Source organism: Schistocerca serialis, chromosome 9 (genome assembly GCF_023864345.2).
Source record: "Schistocerca serialis cubense isolate TAMUIC-IGC-003099 chromosome 9, iqSchSeri2.2, whole genome shotgun sequence".
Lineage (NCBI taxonomy): Eukaryota > Metazoa > Arthropoda > Insecta > Orthoptera > Acrididae > Schistocerca > Schistocerca serialis.
In genome coordinates, this window is record NC_064646.1 from 51,473,232 (window position 1) to 51,491,508 (window position 18,277).

The window sequence follows — 18,277 nt, forward strand, 5'->3', positions numbered from 1 at the left end:
AAGCTTGCACAGGATAGAGTAGCATGGAGAGCTGCATCAAACCAGTCTCAGGAGTGAAGACCACAACAACAACAACATGGTCAATATGACCTATCTATGCCACAAATTCATTGCAGTGGTCGACTGTAATGAAAGTAAAATAACTTAACCTGGATATGGTATCACTACTGGCAACAGTGCATGCCTTCATAAGCAGATGGTGGGCAGCTGCAATTGCTGTGAACCAGGCAGAGTGATCAACTATGACTGCAGCCATCTTCCACACTGCGGGTCTCTTATTCCCAACTGGGGACATGCAGCTGCTCTTCCATATGATGAAGGGTCAGCTGACATGGCTCCCCATCATCTGCTTATGAGGGCAGGTACTGTTACCGGTGGCTGATTTTTTCTGTGGGTAGTCTAAACAGGGTCATGGGTGCCCCAGTCATCTTCTCTTGGGAGCTGTGTGCAGCTACTGCTGTGCATGCACAACCCCATGGTAGTACATTGGGTCATTGGCCTTGTTCATTACGGAGCTGAGTGATGAGCCTATGCTGATCAGCACATATTGCGGCAGCTGACTTCCTCCTGCCCACCAGCATGAGCTGCCTGAATGTCAATATCTCAACTGTTGTTATTTGTGCATAATAAATACACCACTGGCCATTAAAATTGCTATACCAAGAAGAAATTCAGATGATAAATGGGTATTCATTGGACAAATATATTATACTAGAACTGACATGTGATGACATTTTCACGCAATTTGGGTGCATAGATCCTGAGAAATCAGTACCCAGAACAATCACCTCTGGTAATAATGGCCTTGATACGCCTGGGCATTGAGTCAAACAGAGCTTGGATGGTGTGTACAGGTACAGCTGCCCATGCAGCTTCAACACGATACGACAGTTTATCAAGAGTAGTGACTGACGTATTGTGACGAGCCAGTTGCTCAACCACCATTGACAAGACATTTTCAATTGGTGAGAGATCTGGAGAATGTGCTGGCCAGGTCAGCAGTCGAACATTTTCTGTAACACATCTGAAATGTAACCTCCACTGTTCAAAGTGCCATCAATGCGAAGAGGACGTGACCCAGACATGTAACCAATGGCACCCCATACCATCACGCTGGGTGATATGCCAGTATGGCGATGACGAATACACACTTCCAATGTGTGTTCACCGCAATGTCGCCAAACACGGATGCAACCATCATGGTGCTGTAAACAGAACCTGGATTCATCCGAAAAAATGACGTTTTGCCATTCGTGCACCCAGGTTCATCGTTGAGTACACCATCACAGGTGCTCCTGTCTGTGATGCAGCGTCAAGGGTAACCGCAGCCATGGTCTCCGAGCTGATAGTCCATGCTGCTGCAAACTTCGTTGAACTGTTCATGCAGGTGGTTGTTGTCTTGCAAACATCCCCATCTGTTGACTCAGGGATCGAGACATGGCTGCACAATCCGTTACAGCCATGTGGATAAGATGCCTCTCATCTTGACTGCTAGTGATACGAGGCCATTGGGATCCAGCACGGCGTTCCGTATTACCCTCCTGAACCCATCGATTCCATATTCTACTAACAGTCATTGTATCTCAACTAACGCAAGCAGCAATGTCGCGATACGATAAACCGCAATTGCAATAGGCTACAATTCGACCTTTATCAAAGTCGGAAACGTGATGGTACACATTTCTCCTCCTTACACAAGGCATCACAACAATGTTTCACCAGGCAACGCCAGTCACCTGCTGTTTGTGTCTGAGAAATCGGTTGGAAACTTTCCTCGTGTCAGCACGTTGTAGGTGTCACCACCGGCGCCAACCTTGTGTGAGTGCTCTGAAAAGCTAATCATTTGCATATCACAGCATCTTCTTCCTGTCGGTTAAATTTCGCATCTGTAGCACGTCATCTTCAGGGTGTAGCAATTTTAATGGCAAGTAGTGTATTTCATTTTTCAGTATTGTTTCATGCTGCCATCAGGTGTCAGACAGGAATGTACCATCAGAGTCAGCATTACCTAGAGTTCTGGTTGATTCTCCATTGACCACCTGACTTCGACCTGACCGTGAACCATCACACACCACAGTGCCAGCGTGGTTGGCCACTACTGTACCAGCAATGACAAAGACATTACAGGTGTAACACAAGTTTGGATAGCACAGGCATCGAGAAGGAAATTGGTTTCATTATTTACAAAGGCACCATGCTAGTATTGGTCTTTAAAGATTTAGGAAAATCTAAACTGGAATAGCCAGACACAGAGTTGAGCCCACTTTTCCCAAACGTGAGCCAAACATAGTAAATGCTGCACAAACCCACTTAGTTTGAAAACACAATCAGACAGATATTCCTCACAAATAATACAAAAAATTCAACCAGTGAAAGTGATGACTACAATTTACGTCTTTGTAATTGGAAACTTCTTACCTTTCATATTACAGTTACACTCAGTTTCAAGACTACTATCTTATTTAATTAACTATTCCAATGCTGTTACCTAATTTAGCTAAAATATTCTTGAGACCTTTTTCTCTGAAATTTGCAGTTGGGTTTTATTCACTACATACGAGGGCGAGTCAAATGAAAATCTTAAATTTGTAATAACAAATTGAAATTTCACGCCGTTATCCTGTAAGTTGGTAAGCGTGCTACAAAAAGTGTGCAGAATGGCCTGTAGATGGCAGCATAGTGCAGATGCACACATACCGTTGCAGTATCAGTATAAAGATGGCTGCCCCACTTGCGACTTGCATCAGGAAAAAACAGCGTTCTGTTATTTGGTTTTTGCGTAGTGGAGGTGTGAAACCTATTGAAACTCATTGACGAATGAAGGTTCAGTACAGTGATGCATGTTTGTCACAGCAGCAAGTCTACGAATGGAGTAGGAAGTACGCACATGGTGTGACTTCAGTGGAAGATGCTCCTCGATCAGGTCAGGCACAATGAGTTGTGACTCCACAGAACATTGCAGTAGTTGAAGCCATAGTGAAGGAAAACCACTGAGTGACACTGAATGACATTGCAGCATGTTTACAGATTAGTAATGGGTCAGCACACCACATTTGTGCATGATGTGCTCCAGTTTCACAAAGAGTCTGCAAGATGGGTCCCATGGCAGTTGACTCCTGAAATGAGAGAACGATGTGTTGATGCTTGTGAAGAACTTCTACGGTGCTTTGAACAAGAAGGTGATAGCTTCCTTGCAAGAATCATTACTGGGAATGAAACCTGGGTTCACTTCCACCTCCTGGAAATGAAGAGAGCGAGCAAGGAATGGCGGCATTCGTCATCACCAAAACCAAAGAAGTTTCAAACAGAACCATCAGCAGGGAAGGTTATGCTGACTCTCTTTTGGGATGAAAAAGGCATCATTTTGGAGCATTACATGCCTAGAGGGACCAATGTCACCAGTGCATCATACACAGATCTCTTAAAAAATCATCTGCGGCCTGCAATCAAATCAAAGTGATGTGGATTACTGTCAGCAGGGGTGTCCTTTTTGCAACTTGACAATGCAAGGCCCCACATTGCCTGTACAACAGTTGCAACAATCACAGACTTGCATTTTGAGTGTCTTCCTCATCTACCATACTCACCAGACCTTGCCCCAAGTGATTTCCATATGTTTGGACTACTCAAAGACGCAATGGGAGGAAATAAGTTCCGTTCTGATGAAGAGGTATGCAATGTGGTGCATGAGTGGTTGCGTGGACTACCAAAAGAATTTTTTTCTAAAGGAATTTATGCACTTTGTAAGAGCTGGAGGACTTGCATTGAGCGTGGGGGAGATTATGTTGGAAAGTGATACAGCTTTGAACCACTTCTGCTCAATAAATAATATTTAAAAAATTATTTAATGTTTTCATTTGACTTACCCTCATATATGGTGTACCCCATGGCTGATTTATTTTGGAAGTTGGTATGAATCATTTACATTAAAACACATGAATACGCAATAATCCTTATATGAGCAGCAAAGCAGGGTTGACATGTGCGCTGTTAGAAGAAGGGTATTTCATATTAGGTAAATCACATAATATATCAAATAATTATCATGATCCCTAAGAAAGGTCACTTAACTTTTATAACTGACCTAGCTGGTTTTTCAGCATTTCCAGGTGATTCCAGTCTTCTATTAAACAGGAAAAGGAATCATGTATATTAACAGAGTAAAATTATAGTTATTTTATTTACATGTTATGGAGAATGTACTTTATAGAATCAGATCTTTTACAAACTCATTATAAAATTAATTCAAACAATATGTGAACTATAAACAACAATTTTAGTTAGGCTGTGATGAGGTGCCCTTTTGAGGTCCACAGCCTTCACAAGCCATCTTCATCTTGAAACTGTCACTGATATCACTGGGCACCAAAGATTACGAGAGATATTCAAATATATGTTACTCAGTTGTCGTTCACACCCTGCAAGTTTGACAAATAAGTTGCTGAACCATCATCAAACCTGTTCAAAAAATGTCTAGTATTATCCTGGCAGTACAAGTCAACTGAATTCTGATAAAGCAGCTTCCTACTTGCTGCTCCAAGAACATATCCAGTAGCTCTTTCATGTGGTACTCTGACTATCAAAAACTTTCCTCGTTGTTCTTTTCAACTGAAATTTAATAACACATTTGGATCACTGTTATGAGTATGTTACACATAGTTTATCACTTTTGTGGGGACTGCATTATATGGTACTTCTCATAAACAGTAGGGTACACACAAGCAGGCTATTGCACACACCAGTACACACTTACATGATAATTCAACAAAATAAGGATGGCTCAGGGTCAGATTGTGAATAAAGGACCTCCATTGTTGTATTGTTGTTTGCCCTCCACCACGCCCTTCCTTCCTAAGTACATCTTCTTGTATTCCTCCCTTCTTCTCTTGAACAATGTATCTGCTAGACACAGAGCAAGAGAGAGAGAGAGAGAGAGAGAGAGAGAGAGAGAGAGAGAGAGAGAGAGAGAGAGAGAGAAGTATACAAGTTGTTAAAAGTGGCTCTGTACTCATTCCTGAAAATATCTTAAAGAATCTTAACCAGAATGTTAAATAATATGTAGGGGTCTTAGAACTGTGAAGGCTTCTAGTACATTCTAAGTTCAAAAGTGAGGCAGTTTTTATTGGTTGGGGGAAATTTACTGCACTTTGTGAGCATCCTCTAGAGTTGACAAGATTATTATGACGCTAACAGTTCTAGCTTCTGAAATTAATTCAAGCAGTACTTTCTTTGTCAAGCATTCCACCATCATTACTATTACTACCTACTGCATTGTACCTAACAAACTGCTACCTTTTCATTCAAAGTGTCAACAATGCACACTTGCCCAGAATTTGTTGGAGATTTTCTGGAGACAGTCATAAGATACTTTATTCATATATAAAAAGGAAATTGTAGCACAGACTCAAGTTGCATATTTGTAAACTGTTTTCTGTTTCAGGCCTCTTCTGCTTTGATCAACCCCTGTTATTAGTCAGGGATCCAATTATAGCCAGCTACATCCTGTCTATGGACTTTAGCAGTTTTGTGAACCGCAACTTTCACCTTTCTCCAGACACTGATCCACTGGTTGGAAGAGGTCTGCTTGCACTCAGAGGCAACAGGTACATCTTAATAGCTTTTCTTAAGGAGGCATTCAGATCTGTATCTCTTAGCAGAATTGTGATTATTTGCATCATTATCCTGATTGACAGATTCAGTTTTGTAATTCACTATGATGGTACTGTAAATGGATGTCTTTTAGTGTGATTCACTTTAACACAGGGGCAGTCAAGATACTGGCTCACAGGTGTTGTCCAGGCATGGGTGCCAAAGTGCTCAGCCTTGCTACATATATCTCCCACCACTATGCCATGCTGTCTCAGTGCGAGGAGGGGAAGAGGGGAAAACTGCGAAGAACATATTGCATTTAAAAGGCAGGGCAGTTGCACTGCATACTATTTCGTTTTATATTTCACATCTCTCAACAACATATCTACATCTACATCCATACTCCGCAAGCCAATTGATGGTGTGTGGCAGAAAGTACCTTGAGTACCTCTATCAGTTCTCCCTTCTATTCCACTCTTGTGTTGTTCGTGGAAAGAAAGATTCTCATTATGCCTCTGTGTGGGCTATAATCTCTCTGATTTTATCCTCATGGTCTCTTCATGAGATATACATAGGAGGGAGCAATATACTGCTTGACTCCTCGGTGAAGGTATGTTCTCAAAACTTCAACAAAAGCCTGTACCGAGCTACTGAGCGTCTCTCTTGCAGAGTCGTCCACTGCAGTTTATCTATCATCTCTGTAATGCTTTTGCAATTACTATATGATCCTGTAACGAAGCATGCTGCTCTTCGTTGGAGCTTCTCTATCTCTTCTATCAAACCTATCTGGTACGGATCCCACACCTGTGAGCAGTATTCAAGCAGTGGGTGAACAAGTGTACCGTAATCTACTTCCTTTGTTTTCAGACTGCATTTCCTTAGGATTCTTCCAATGAATCTCAGTCTGGCATCTGCTCTACTGACGATTAATTTTATATGATCATTCCATTTTAAATCACTCCTCCTACCTATTCCCAGATAATTTATAGAATTGACTGCTTACAGTTGCTGACATACTATATTGTAGCTAAATGATAAAGGATATTTCTTACTATGTATTCACAGCACATTACACTTGTCTACATTGAGATTCAATTGCCATTCCCTGCACCATGCGTCAATTCGTTGCAGATCCTCCTCCATTTCAGTACAATTTTCCACTGTTACAACCTCTCGATATACTACAGCATCATCTGCAAAAAGCCTCAGTGAACTTCCGATGTTATCCACAAGGTCATTTATATATATATTGTGAACAGCAATGGTCCTACAACACTCCCCTGCGGCACACCTGAAACCACTCTTACTTCGGAAGACTTCTCTCCACTGAGAATGACATGCTGCATTGTGTTATCTAGGAACTCTTCAATCCAATCACACAATTGGCCTGGTAGTCCATATGTTCTTACTTTGTTCACTAAACGACTGTGGGGAACTGTATCAAACACCTTGTGGAAGTCAAGAAACACGGCATCTACCTGGGAACCCATGTCTATGGCCCTTTGAGTCTCGTGGACGAATAGCGTGAGCTGGGTTTCACACGATCGTCTTTTTCAAAACCCATGCTGATTCCTACAGAGTAGATTTCTAGTCTCCAGAAAAGTCATTTACTCAAACATAATACATGTTCTAAAATTCTACAACTGATTGACGTAACGTCTATAGATTTGCACATCTATTCGATGTCCCTTCTTGGGAATGGGGATGACCTGTGCCCTTTTCGAGTCTTTTGGAATGCTACGCTCTTCTAGAGACCTACAGTACACCGCTGCAATAAGGGGGGCAAGTTCCTTCGCGTACTCTGTGTAAAATCGAAATGGTATCCCATCAGGTCCAGTGGCCTTTCCTCTTTTGAGCAATTTTAATTGTATTTCTATCCCTCTGTCATCTATTTTGATATCTACCATTTTGTTATCTGTGTGACAATCTAGAGAAGGCACTACAGTGCAGTCTTCCTCTGTGAAACAGCTTAGGAAAAAGACATTTAGTATTTTGGCCTTTAGTCTGTCATCCTCTGTTTCAGTACCATTTTGGTCACAGAGTGTCTGGACATTTTGTTTTGATCTACCTACCGCTTTGACATAAGACAAAAATTTCTTAGGATCTTCTGCCAAGTCAGTACACAGAACTTTACTTTCGAATTTGCTGAACGCCTCTCGCATAGCCCTCCTCACACTACATTTTGATTCGTGTAATTTTTGTTTGTCTGCAAGGTTTTGGCTATGTCTATGTTTGCTGTTAAGTTCCCTTTGCTTCCGCAGCAGTTTTCTAACTTGGTTGTTGTACCATGGTGGCTCTTTTCCATCTCTTATGCTCTTGCTTTTCACATACTCATCTAATGCATATTGTACGGTGGTTTTGAACTTTGTCCACTGATCCTCAACACTATCTGTACTTGAGATAAAACTTTTGTGTTGAGCCGTCAAGTACTCTGAAATCTGCGTTTTGTCACTTTAGCTAAACAGAAAAATCTTCCTACCTTTTTTAATATTTCTATTTATGGCTGATATCATCGATGCTGTAACCACTCTATGATCACTGATTCCCTGTTCTGCATTAACTGTTTCAAATAGTTCAGGTCTGTTTGTCACCAGAAGATCTAATATGTTATTGCCTCGAGTTGGTTCCCTGTTAAACTGCTCAAGTAGTTTTCAGATAATTCACTTAAAAAATTTCACTTGATTCTTTGTCCCTGCAACCCGTTATAAACATTTGAGTCTCCCAGTCTGTATCTGTTAAATTAAAAGCTCCACCCAAAACTATAACATGGTGGGGAAATCTACTCAAAATATTTTCCAAATTTTCCTTCAGGAGTTCTGCCACAACAGCTTCTGAGCCAGGGGGCCTATAGAGACATCCAGTTACCATGTTTGAGCCTGCTTTAACCGTGACCTTGACCCAAATTATTTCACATTTCGGATCTCCGTCAACTTCCTTCGATACTATTCCACTTTTATCACTATAAATACGTCTCCCCCTCCACTGTTCAGCCTGTCTCTGCAGTATAAATTCCAATCTCAGTTTAGAATTTCATTACTGTTTGCATCTGGTTTCAGCCAACTTTCCGTCCCTAGTACTATGTAGGCATTGTGACCGTTTATTAATGAGAGCAGTTCTGGGACCTTTCTATAGATGCTCCTGCAGTTTACTATTACCACATTAATATTGTCATTCCCTGTTGCGTTTTTCCTACTGTTACCTTGTTGCGTATCAGGAGGCATCTTGTCGGGCCTAGGGAGCGAATGCTCTAACCTAAAAAATCCACATGCGCACTCCACACATACTCTCCTACCCTTGTAGCCACTTCCTGTGTGTAGTGCATGCCTGGCCTATTCAGGGTGACCTTACATAGCGGAGGTTGAGAAATTTGCACCCCAGATCTCCACAGAATCATCTGAGCCTCTGGTTTAAGCCTTCCACTAGACTCCAAACCAGAGGACCGCGATCAGTTCTGGTAATGGCACTACAAAAAGTTAGCTCAGATTCCACATCATAAGCAAGGCTTTCCACCTTCAGCAACGCTGCCAACCACCCGTATGAACTGAGGATGACGTCTGAACCAAGACGGCAGGACTCATTGGTGCCAACATGAGCAACAATTTGCAGTCGGGTGCACCCAGTGATCTCTATCGCCGCCGGCAGGGCCTCCTCCACATCTCGGATGAGACCCCCCGGCAAGCAGACAGAGTGAACACTGGCCTTCTTCCCCAACCTTTCCGCTATTTCCCTAAGGGGCTCCATCACCCGCCTAACATTGGAGCTCCCAATCACTAATAAAGCCCTCCCCCTGTGTGCCTGCTCGGACTTTGCGAAAGGAGTGGCCACATGTCCACTCACAGGCAGAGCAGGCGATGCCACATGGCCAGCCTCCACATTCACCATCTGCCTTGTGTGACACGAACACCATTGAATGCGCCACTCCCCTTGGGGAGAGGGTGGTCCAACTGTGCCCGGTACCTGCGAAGGTCACAAACAAAACAAATTTTCAGTATTATTTATTTTTGGTATGCAAAGACATAATACAATTTTTATCTGGTACAGCTGTTGGCTCATGGACAGACACAGACAATGTCAAAGAATTTTTTACTCACATTATCAAGCAATCGTGACCTATTTAGTTTCATAACTCTTACACAAATATGTCAATCAAAATATTGTAGCACTTTTGCAGCCTCTTTATGAACACTTGGAAATTCTACCTGAGGAAAGCAGTGTAGACACCCTGGACAATTTTAATGTAAAAATATTTGTCATTAAAACTGGAATTACATTGCAGATCAGTCACATCAGGATATGCACAGGGGTGCTTTCAACTGAAATGGCAAAAGATATCAAAAACAGCACAGAAACAGATGTAAGACTGACACTGTCCTCCAAATCATTATAAAACTACCATTGTCATTCTGTCAATCACAATGAATTCTTTGAATCTCATGTTTTCTTTAATGGCAGTGAGCTTAGGGAACTGAACTGTCTTTGTTAGAATGTGTCCCTTCTACAACGTGATTTTATTTCAAATGCACCCCTATCAAACTAGAAAGATGTTACCCCACAATGGCTTACTGTGGGCAGTGTGTAGTCACGTCCACTTATAATGCAACGTCTGCAGTCCATTACGGATGCTCTAATTCTTATCCCTGCTCTCCTTTTTCCTTCATCAATCAACAATAGCAAGTTTTAAATAAAAAAATAGTTACAGGCATGCCCTTTGATGTAACCAATGTAATATGTACTAATACATGATATCTCCATCCTCTTTCTGCAGTTCCACTGAAAATGGTTGCAACTGACAATAGAATAATGTGTGCAAGTTCAGAAATTTTATTGTTCATACGACCAATTCCTTCACATGCTCCAGACCTGCAAATTTAACACAATGTGCTTTTTTATATACAGAACAATGAATCCCATCTATCAAACATAATTTTTTGCTCTTTGATTGTCAACTAAATCTTTAAATTTTTTTTTCATGGTATTGTAATGTTATTTCATAGCAAATATTCAGTTACCTGTCATTATGCAAACTGAGAATTTTCAACCTTCTCTTCTGTCATTCCCATTCATTTTCAAGGGTTGTTACAATAGATCACTAGACAGCCTCTTTTTGTGCAAGCAGCCATTGGACCTGTGAATTTCCTTTATACCACAAACAACTAGTCAACTTTAAACAGCACTGGCAGCAAGATTCTGGTGAATCAGAGAGCTCTCTGGCCAAAAAATGATGCACTGCAAAGCTAAATGGAATGTTGCACCATTCCATGGGCTTCCAAGAAGGACCAAGCAAAGCTGGGTGACAAGTGGCCCACACATACTGCATTCGTGAAGTTTGGCGCGCCATGGCCAGCCCTGCTTTAACAGATATTTTTCATCCTTTGACAAAGTTTAGATCGGAACTTGACCCACATTTTATTTCACAATAGGAAGCTTCATGGTTTTAACTCTGGTATTGGGCTGCACTTAAGCTGAATGCCTGGCAGAGCAAATGGACCTCAATGGATGGCAGAGGGCAGTGTTGCTGCAGCCCTGCACTCACCTAGTGAGTGCGCCATTGTCTCACCACCCGAACAGATGAACCAACATTGTCCCTTGCACTGGCGTAAGTACTGCAACTACATGACCTGTCATGTACTTTGTCTAATAACTTTCATTTTTCTCCACTGAAAATTGGCACCTCTGTCTGACCTTGTCACCCTCTCCCTTCAGGAGATATGTGTTCTGCTGATTATCATTCCTAGTGGTACCCTGTTGTTACTGACTTGCAAGGACTCAGCTGAAAATGGGATTTTAGTTGCGCTAATCAGGACTGTAAAGCTTCCTATGCTGCCTCCATGATTTCGTATGTGGTGCTTCAACCGGATAACGCATCATTAGAGGACATCTTGTGCATCTCTCATTCATTCAAAATTGCTCAGGCAGCTAACTAACAACTCACAGCATGGCCGCAAAAGGTGGCAGTTGACACACCAACATGTGTGCCACCCCAGCATCATAAACATAGAATGACTGCTGCCACGTTGCAGCAACGTCATGATTCATTTTTGTCCGATGTCTCTATGACTTCTGAGCCTCCAGTCGCCCCTCGATGATGGCAACGGAGGCCACACCCTTTGTGCTCTCAGTGTTTTTCCTCTCGCTTCTGAGCAGACTGTCCATATTGCTGGGTGACCTGTACAAACTGTGGCAAGGAGGGTCAACTCTGCTCAGTATGTCACAGTTATATGGCCTGTTCACATCCAGCACCACAACCACAACCACACCAGGACACAATACACACGCTGCAGACTGTAGTCCACCAGGGTGACCCCCTCATGCAGAAATTGTTTCTCGCACTTCACATGTCCCACCAAGACAACTGTTTTCAGGTGAACACTGGGGTCACCATCTCTTTGACCAATTATTGATTGAATTTTGTCCAACTGTGTTCACGCCTTGTCCCCATCCGCAAGTATTTTGGTGGGCTATGGAGATGGTGCAATTCCTCTTCACGGATAACTTACAAACTTACAAATATGTCACTGAGCTTTTTAATGTTCTTTGTCATTGACCATCCAGCAGCTACCAACATTTTTGGCCTTGACACCTTCACGGCATTTGGATTTTCTATCTCAGATGAATTCGAGGTGGCTTCAACTGTGGTCCCTTTCCAGGAACTCAATGACCTCTGCACGGCTTTTTCACCTCTCTTTCAACTTGATTTGGGGTCCTAACAGGATGCTGCGAAGCTGCAGGGACCCTGGCCCTGGCATAGCGCAATTGTTCTGAGATTGAAAAGGAAGCCTTGGCAAGAGCATTCACTGTCAAAAAATTTCACGTCTACATTTTTGAGCTGCAGTTCTCTCTAATTACGGACCACACGCCATTGGTGGCATTATTCAGGCCATGTTCCAACTACCCAGAATGAACAGCCCAATGCCTCCAGTGCTGGGCGTTGTTCCTCAGTGCCCACAACTATACTATCTGATACAATCTGACAGCCCAGTATTCTAATACTGATCCAGTGTCCTGTCTCCTGACCAGCCCCGACCCTGATTTTGAGCAACGGGAGGTCCTCCTCTTCCACATCAGTACTAAATGACAACATAACTGGGCAGTTTCCCCCTTATCCATGTGTGCTGCTGTTGCAATGCACTGGGACTCCACCCTGCAATGGGTTATTCACTACGTAAACCATGGCTGGCCCCATTATCTCACTAGTCAGTTGATGACAGGGCTCCACACTCGGAAACAGCTTTCTCACCAACTCTCGGTTGTGGATGATGTCATCTTTTCAGATACTCAGATGGATGCACATTGAGTGGTCATTCCAGTAGAACTGCACCATCAGGTATTGAGTTTACTCCACTGGGGTCATTGGGTCACGTCCAACAAGACGACGCTGGCATGCCACCATGTCACTGGCCTGGGACCAATGCCGACATCAAAAAGACGGTCCACAGTCATGCAGCACGCACCCAGCACCACGCAGCACCCCCTCAGTCCTTGCCCTCTGGCCTACTCCTCGCCTCCCTTGGGACTGCATACGTCTCTATTTTGCAGGCCCATTCTTGGGATATATGTGGTTGCTCATTGTGGATGCTTATTCAGAGTACCCCTGTGTCATATGCACGATACCCAACACAACCGAGGCCACCATTACCACCTTAGCTCAAGTTTTGGCTGCCTCGCACATTGTTCTCTGACAATAGCCCACAATTTATGGCCTCTGCATTTAAGGACTTCTTTAGTGCCAATGGCATCAAAAACATCTGTAGCCCTTCATTGCACCCTCCCTCCAATGGTGAAGCTGAATGATGGTCTGTACTTCTAAGCAGCTGATGAAGAAGGCTATTGAATCCTCTGCCACTATGGCAGCCATTACTTTGTTTTCACACCGTTTAACAATCATAGCACCACTGAGCTCCTCCACAGTCACTAGCCTTGGATCTTGCTTAATCTGCTGACACTGTCACTGTTGGAACATCACTCACATCCCTCCTGGTGTTACACCCCCAGCACAGCAGTGTGGGCATGCTCCTATGGGAGTGCTGAGGCTTGGATAACAGAAACAGTGATGCCCATCCATTGGCGGCGAAGTATGTTTGTCCAGATGCAGAAGGGGCTTGAGCTCCATCACTACAACCAGCTTTGGCCTGGGACACAAGCTTCCCCTCCGCAGCCCCATCTTCCACTGCCTTCTGGTGCCAATGCAACACAACAGCCAGAGACCCAGCTGGCTGCTGCTGATGTCCCACTGTTGCCCCGGCTCTCTCCTCTGGCTCCCTGTGGATCAGTGGTGCCCCCTGGCATGCCCATCTCCAGCACTGATCCAATGAACACTGCCAACTACACTTCCTTCTGACAGCCTGCAGTCAATGAGACTGCACCTTCAAGCTTACCTTCATTTTACCTTCCGAGACACTGTCCAGGGTGTTTCTGTCCGTATGCACCCATTTCGGGAGGGGAGGGACCTGGTATCGGACTGCATGGAAGCTGAATGCCTACCAGAGCAAATGGATGTTAATGGACGATAGAGGGCAGTGTTGCCACAGTGCTGCTTTCACCTAGTGAGTGTGCCACCGTCTCGCCACATGAATACACTGGACAACAGTGACCCTCATGGCCGGCATAAATCCGCCACACCTTGACCACTCAGTCAATCGTGTACTTTGTCTGATAGCATTCTTTACTGTCTCCACCGTACTACTGACTTCTCATTGACAACTTCGTTTTGATATTGGTTAACCTCTTTGGTCTCAATTTGGACTGTGGCTCATACTTGACCTTTTGAGAGTGTTGTGTTGAAAGTTCATTGCACATCATGGATGCATAAGTTCCTATTGACTTACTCCTATTGTGTTGGGTTCACCTTTGGGTCAGCCCTGTTGCTTGACTCCGGCATGGATTTGAGTCCTGTCCGCAGGCAGTCTTCTCGCCTTGCGTCATCACTCTCTCCTGTTTTCTGGCTACTTGTAGTTATAGCATTAGCCTGTGTGTGTTTGTTTGTTTGTTTGTTTGTTTGTGTGTGTGTGTGTGTGTGTGTGTGTGTGTGTGAGAGAGAGAGAGAGAGAGAGAGAGAGAGAGAGAGAGATGGGGGGGGGGGGGGGGGGGGGGAGGGGGAGTAAATGATGGAAAATTGACCATCCAACTTTTGGTAAAATTTAAATAAACTCCATAATTCCATAATCAGCGCCTATATAACACATTTTAAGGATCAAAAACTGTGTGATCTCCTGGCTCAGATTTTATTAGACGTTGCTATGGATGGACAGGAGATTATGACACACTCTCCTGGATGTCACATAACTGAGCCAACAGTACTTCAAGAGTTCCTGATCACTTTACAATCTTGCATGTACCCTCTTCTCCCAACAAGGAAAAATCGTTGACAATGTTGGAAATGTCAAGCGTGCCGATCACTCAGCTATGAAAGCACATTAAAATTCAAAAATTATTTTATATTTGTACTCTGACAAGGTGCCCCTCCTGTCGCCCTAAGCAACATTTAACCCAGGGGAGAAATATGTGATATTTGTCTGTGTGTGAGTATCTTTACTTTAAAAACTTGTGTGTTGCATTTTTAAGCAGAGATTCGGAACCAGACCAGGGTTTGCAAAGGCTTATATGGAAAAAAGACTAAATCCCTACTCCATCTGGATGACACGTAAAACCAACAGTTGAAAATCTGGTTCCAGATGATTCAGTGTGAAGAAGTCTAGGAAGCACCAACCTCTGCAGCTGATCATTGAGGAAAATCAGTGAAGGTCACCTGTGTCCTACCTGGTAGGGTTGTAGGTTCAGCAGCCCAAAGTCAGGTGGCAGGTCACTGGTAGCATCTAGTGATGTGGATGGTCAGGATGATGGCTTCAGGTGTTACCTGACAAAAAAAAAAAAAAAAAAAAAAAAAAAAAAAAAAATATATATATATATATATATATATATATATATATATATATATATATATATATATATATATATATAGTTATAATAGAGGGAAACATTCCACATAGGAAATATATATCTAAAAACAAAGATGATGTGACTTACCAAATGAAAGTGCTGGCAGGTCGACAGACACACAAACAAACACAAACATACACACAAAATTCTAGCTTTCGCAACCAACAGTTGCCTCGTCAGGAAAGAGGGAAGGAGAGGGAAAGATGAAAGGATTTGGGTTGTAAGGGAGAGGGTAAGGAGTCATTCCAATCCCGGGAGCGGAAAGACTTACCTTAGGGGGAAAAAAGGACGGGTATACACTCGCACACACACACATATCCATCCACACATATACCATATGTATATGTATATATACCATGGTATATGTGTGGATGGATATGTGTGTGTGTGCGAGTGTATACCCGTCCTTTTTTCCCCCTAAGGTAAGTCTTTCCGCTCCCGGGATTGGAATGACTCCTTACCCTCTCCCTTACAACCCAAATCCTTTCATCTTTCCCTCTCCTTCCCTCTTTCCTGACGAGGCAACCGTTGGTTGCGAAAGCTAGAATTTTGTGTGTATGTTTGTGTTTGTTTGTGTGTCTGTCGACCTGCCTGCCAGCACTTTCATTTGGTAAGTCACATCATCTTTGTTTTTTTATATATATATATATATATATATATATATATATATATATATATATATATATATATATATATATATATTTAGTCCTCCAGTTGATGGAGCAACTAGCTGTGACTTCAGTTCAACACTGCTGCCTGTAGTAGACAGTGCACCAACACTGGGGGTCAAAGCAGTGCCTGGGGGCAGAGACCCTGCATCCGGTGAAGGTCCCTGTTCCCTGTTGTATAAGCATTGTCACTGTTGGACCTCCTCAGTGGGGCCTCACTAAAGCCTGTTTACATTACACCAGCAGTGTCTGGTATCTTCATATACATCATGTCTAACACACTGCCACGTCAGCACTCTGATAAACACCAGATATCAGCAGTCACTATCCTGTGCAAGCCTTATCACTGCTGCATAACTACTGTAACTTCATCCATTTGGACCTGCTTGTTGTTTTCCAGCGTTGGTCTCCCCCTAGAATTTATATCTCCCACAATTTATTCCATTACCAAATTGAAAATTCCTTGAGCCCTCAGGATCTGTCCTGTCAACCAACCCCTTCATTTAGTCAAATTGTGCCATAAATTTCAATTTTCTTCAATTCAGTTCAGTACATCCTAATTTGTTATTCAATCTACCAATCTAATCTTCAGTATTCTTCTATAGTAAAACATTTCAAAAGCTTCTATCTTCTCCTTGTCTGATTTGTATATTGTCCATGTTTCACCATACCAGGCTACACTGCAGACAAATATTTTCAGAAAAGACTTTCTACCATTTAAATTTATGCCAGACATTAACAAATCCTTCTTTTTCAGAATCCCTCTTCTTGCTATTGCCACTCTACATTTTACATCTTCCCTACTTTGGATATAATCAGTTCTTTTGCTGCCCAAATAACAAAACTCATTTACAGCATTTAGTGTCTCCTTTCCTAACTTAATTCCCTCAGCATTACCAGATTTACTTCGACTACATTCAATACCATTGTTTTATTTTTATTGATGTTCATCTTGCAATCTCTTTTCAAGCCATTATCTATTCTGTACAATTGCCCTTCCAAGCCTTTATCCATCTCTGACAGAATTACAATGTTATTGGCAAATGCCAAAGTTTGTAATTTCTTCTCCCTGAACTTTAATTCCTTTTACAAATTTCTCCTCCGTTTCCTTCACAGTTTGCTCAATGTCTTAATGTACAGACTGAATAACATTGGGGATGGGCTACAGCCCTATCTCACTCCTTTTTCAGCTATGCCTTCCCTTTCACGTCCTTTGACTGTTGTAACTCCAGTATGGTTTCCACACAACCTGTAAATAACCTTTAGCTCCTTGTATTTTATCCCTGCTACCTACAAAATTACAAAAAGAGTGTAGTCCACTCCACATTGCCAAAAGCTTTCTCTAAATCTACAAATGCTATGTACATAGGTTTGCTCTTCTGCCACCTACCTTGTAATGGGGTGTTACCTTCTCCGGACCCCAAACTGATCTTCCCCAGGCCATCCGTATCAGTTTTTTCATTCTTCAGTAATGTAGATACATGGTAGAGAAGGAATACCAGAGATCTTAAACAGTGATTTACGTCTCTGGATTTGCACTCTAATATGACTGCAATAGCTCTTTCTTCGCAATCTGAATGTGGTGGGAATTCCTCTACAGTTTTCCCAAAATATGACCCCATATTTAAGACGAGAATAAAAGTAGGCATGATATGCACTCTTTGCTGTTTTCTAATACAGCAGGACTTATGTGAGCAAAAAATGTACCAGGTCTTGCTCAATTTTGGATTTAGATATTTTATATGCTTATTCCATTTTACACTGATTTGCCGTGATAATCCAGAATCTGATTTCTGTAACGTTACAAACTAGTTCGTAATTGATAGAGGGAAATGGGATGTATATATCCTTGCACAGAGTATTGTGAAATTGTAGTGTGATACTTTTTTTACTATTTATTAAAATGTTTTTATTCTGTGCCCAGTGTGACAGTGTTTTCCGATTTTGGTAATTCTTCCATAACTTTCCATTTTAATAAAAGTGAGGTAGTGTCATCTTTAAATGATCATTTTATGAGCATCCGCATCTAAGCTTAGATGGTTAATGTACAAAAGGATCAGAAGGTGTGACTGACATTCACTGCT

At 42.5% G+C, this 18,277-nt stretch overlaps 1 protein-coding gene across 1 annotated transcript in view; it reads left to right on the forward strand.

Annotated features, from left to right (window-relative positions):
- The window catches only part of LOC126418545 (cytochrome P450 6j1-like), a 119,063-nt gene that overhangs the window by 67,189 nt on the left and 33,597 nt on the right, over nt 1–18,277 (forward strand). The window contains exon 3 of the mRNA XM_050085360.1: nt 5,441–5,603. Coding sequence (XP_049941317.1) covers nt 5,441–5,603 — 163 coding nt within the window. The remainder of the gene's footprint in view (nt 1–5,440; nt 5,604–18,277) is intronic.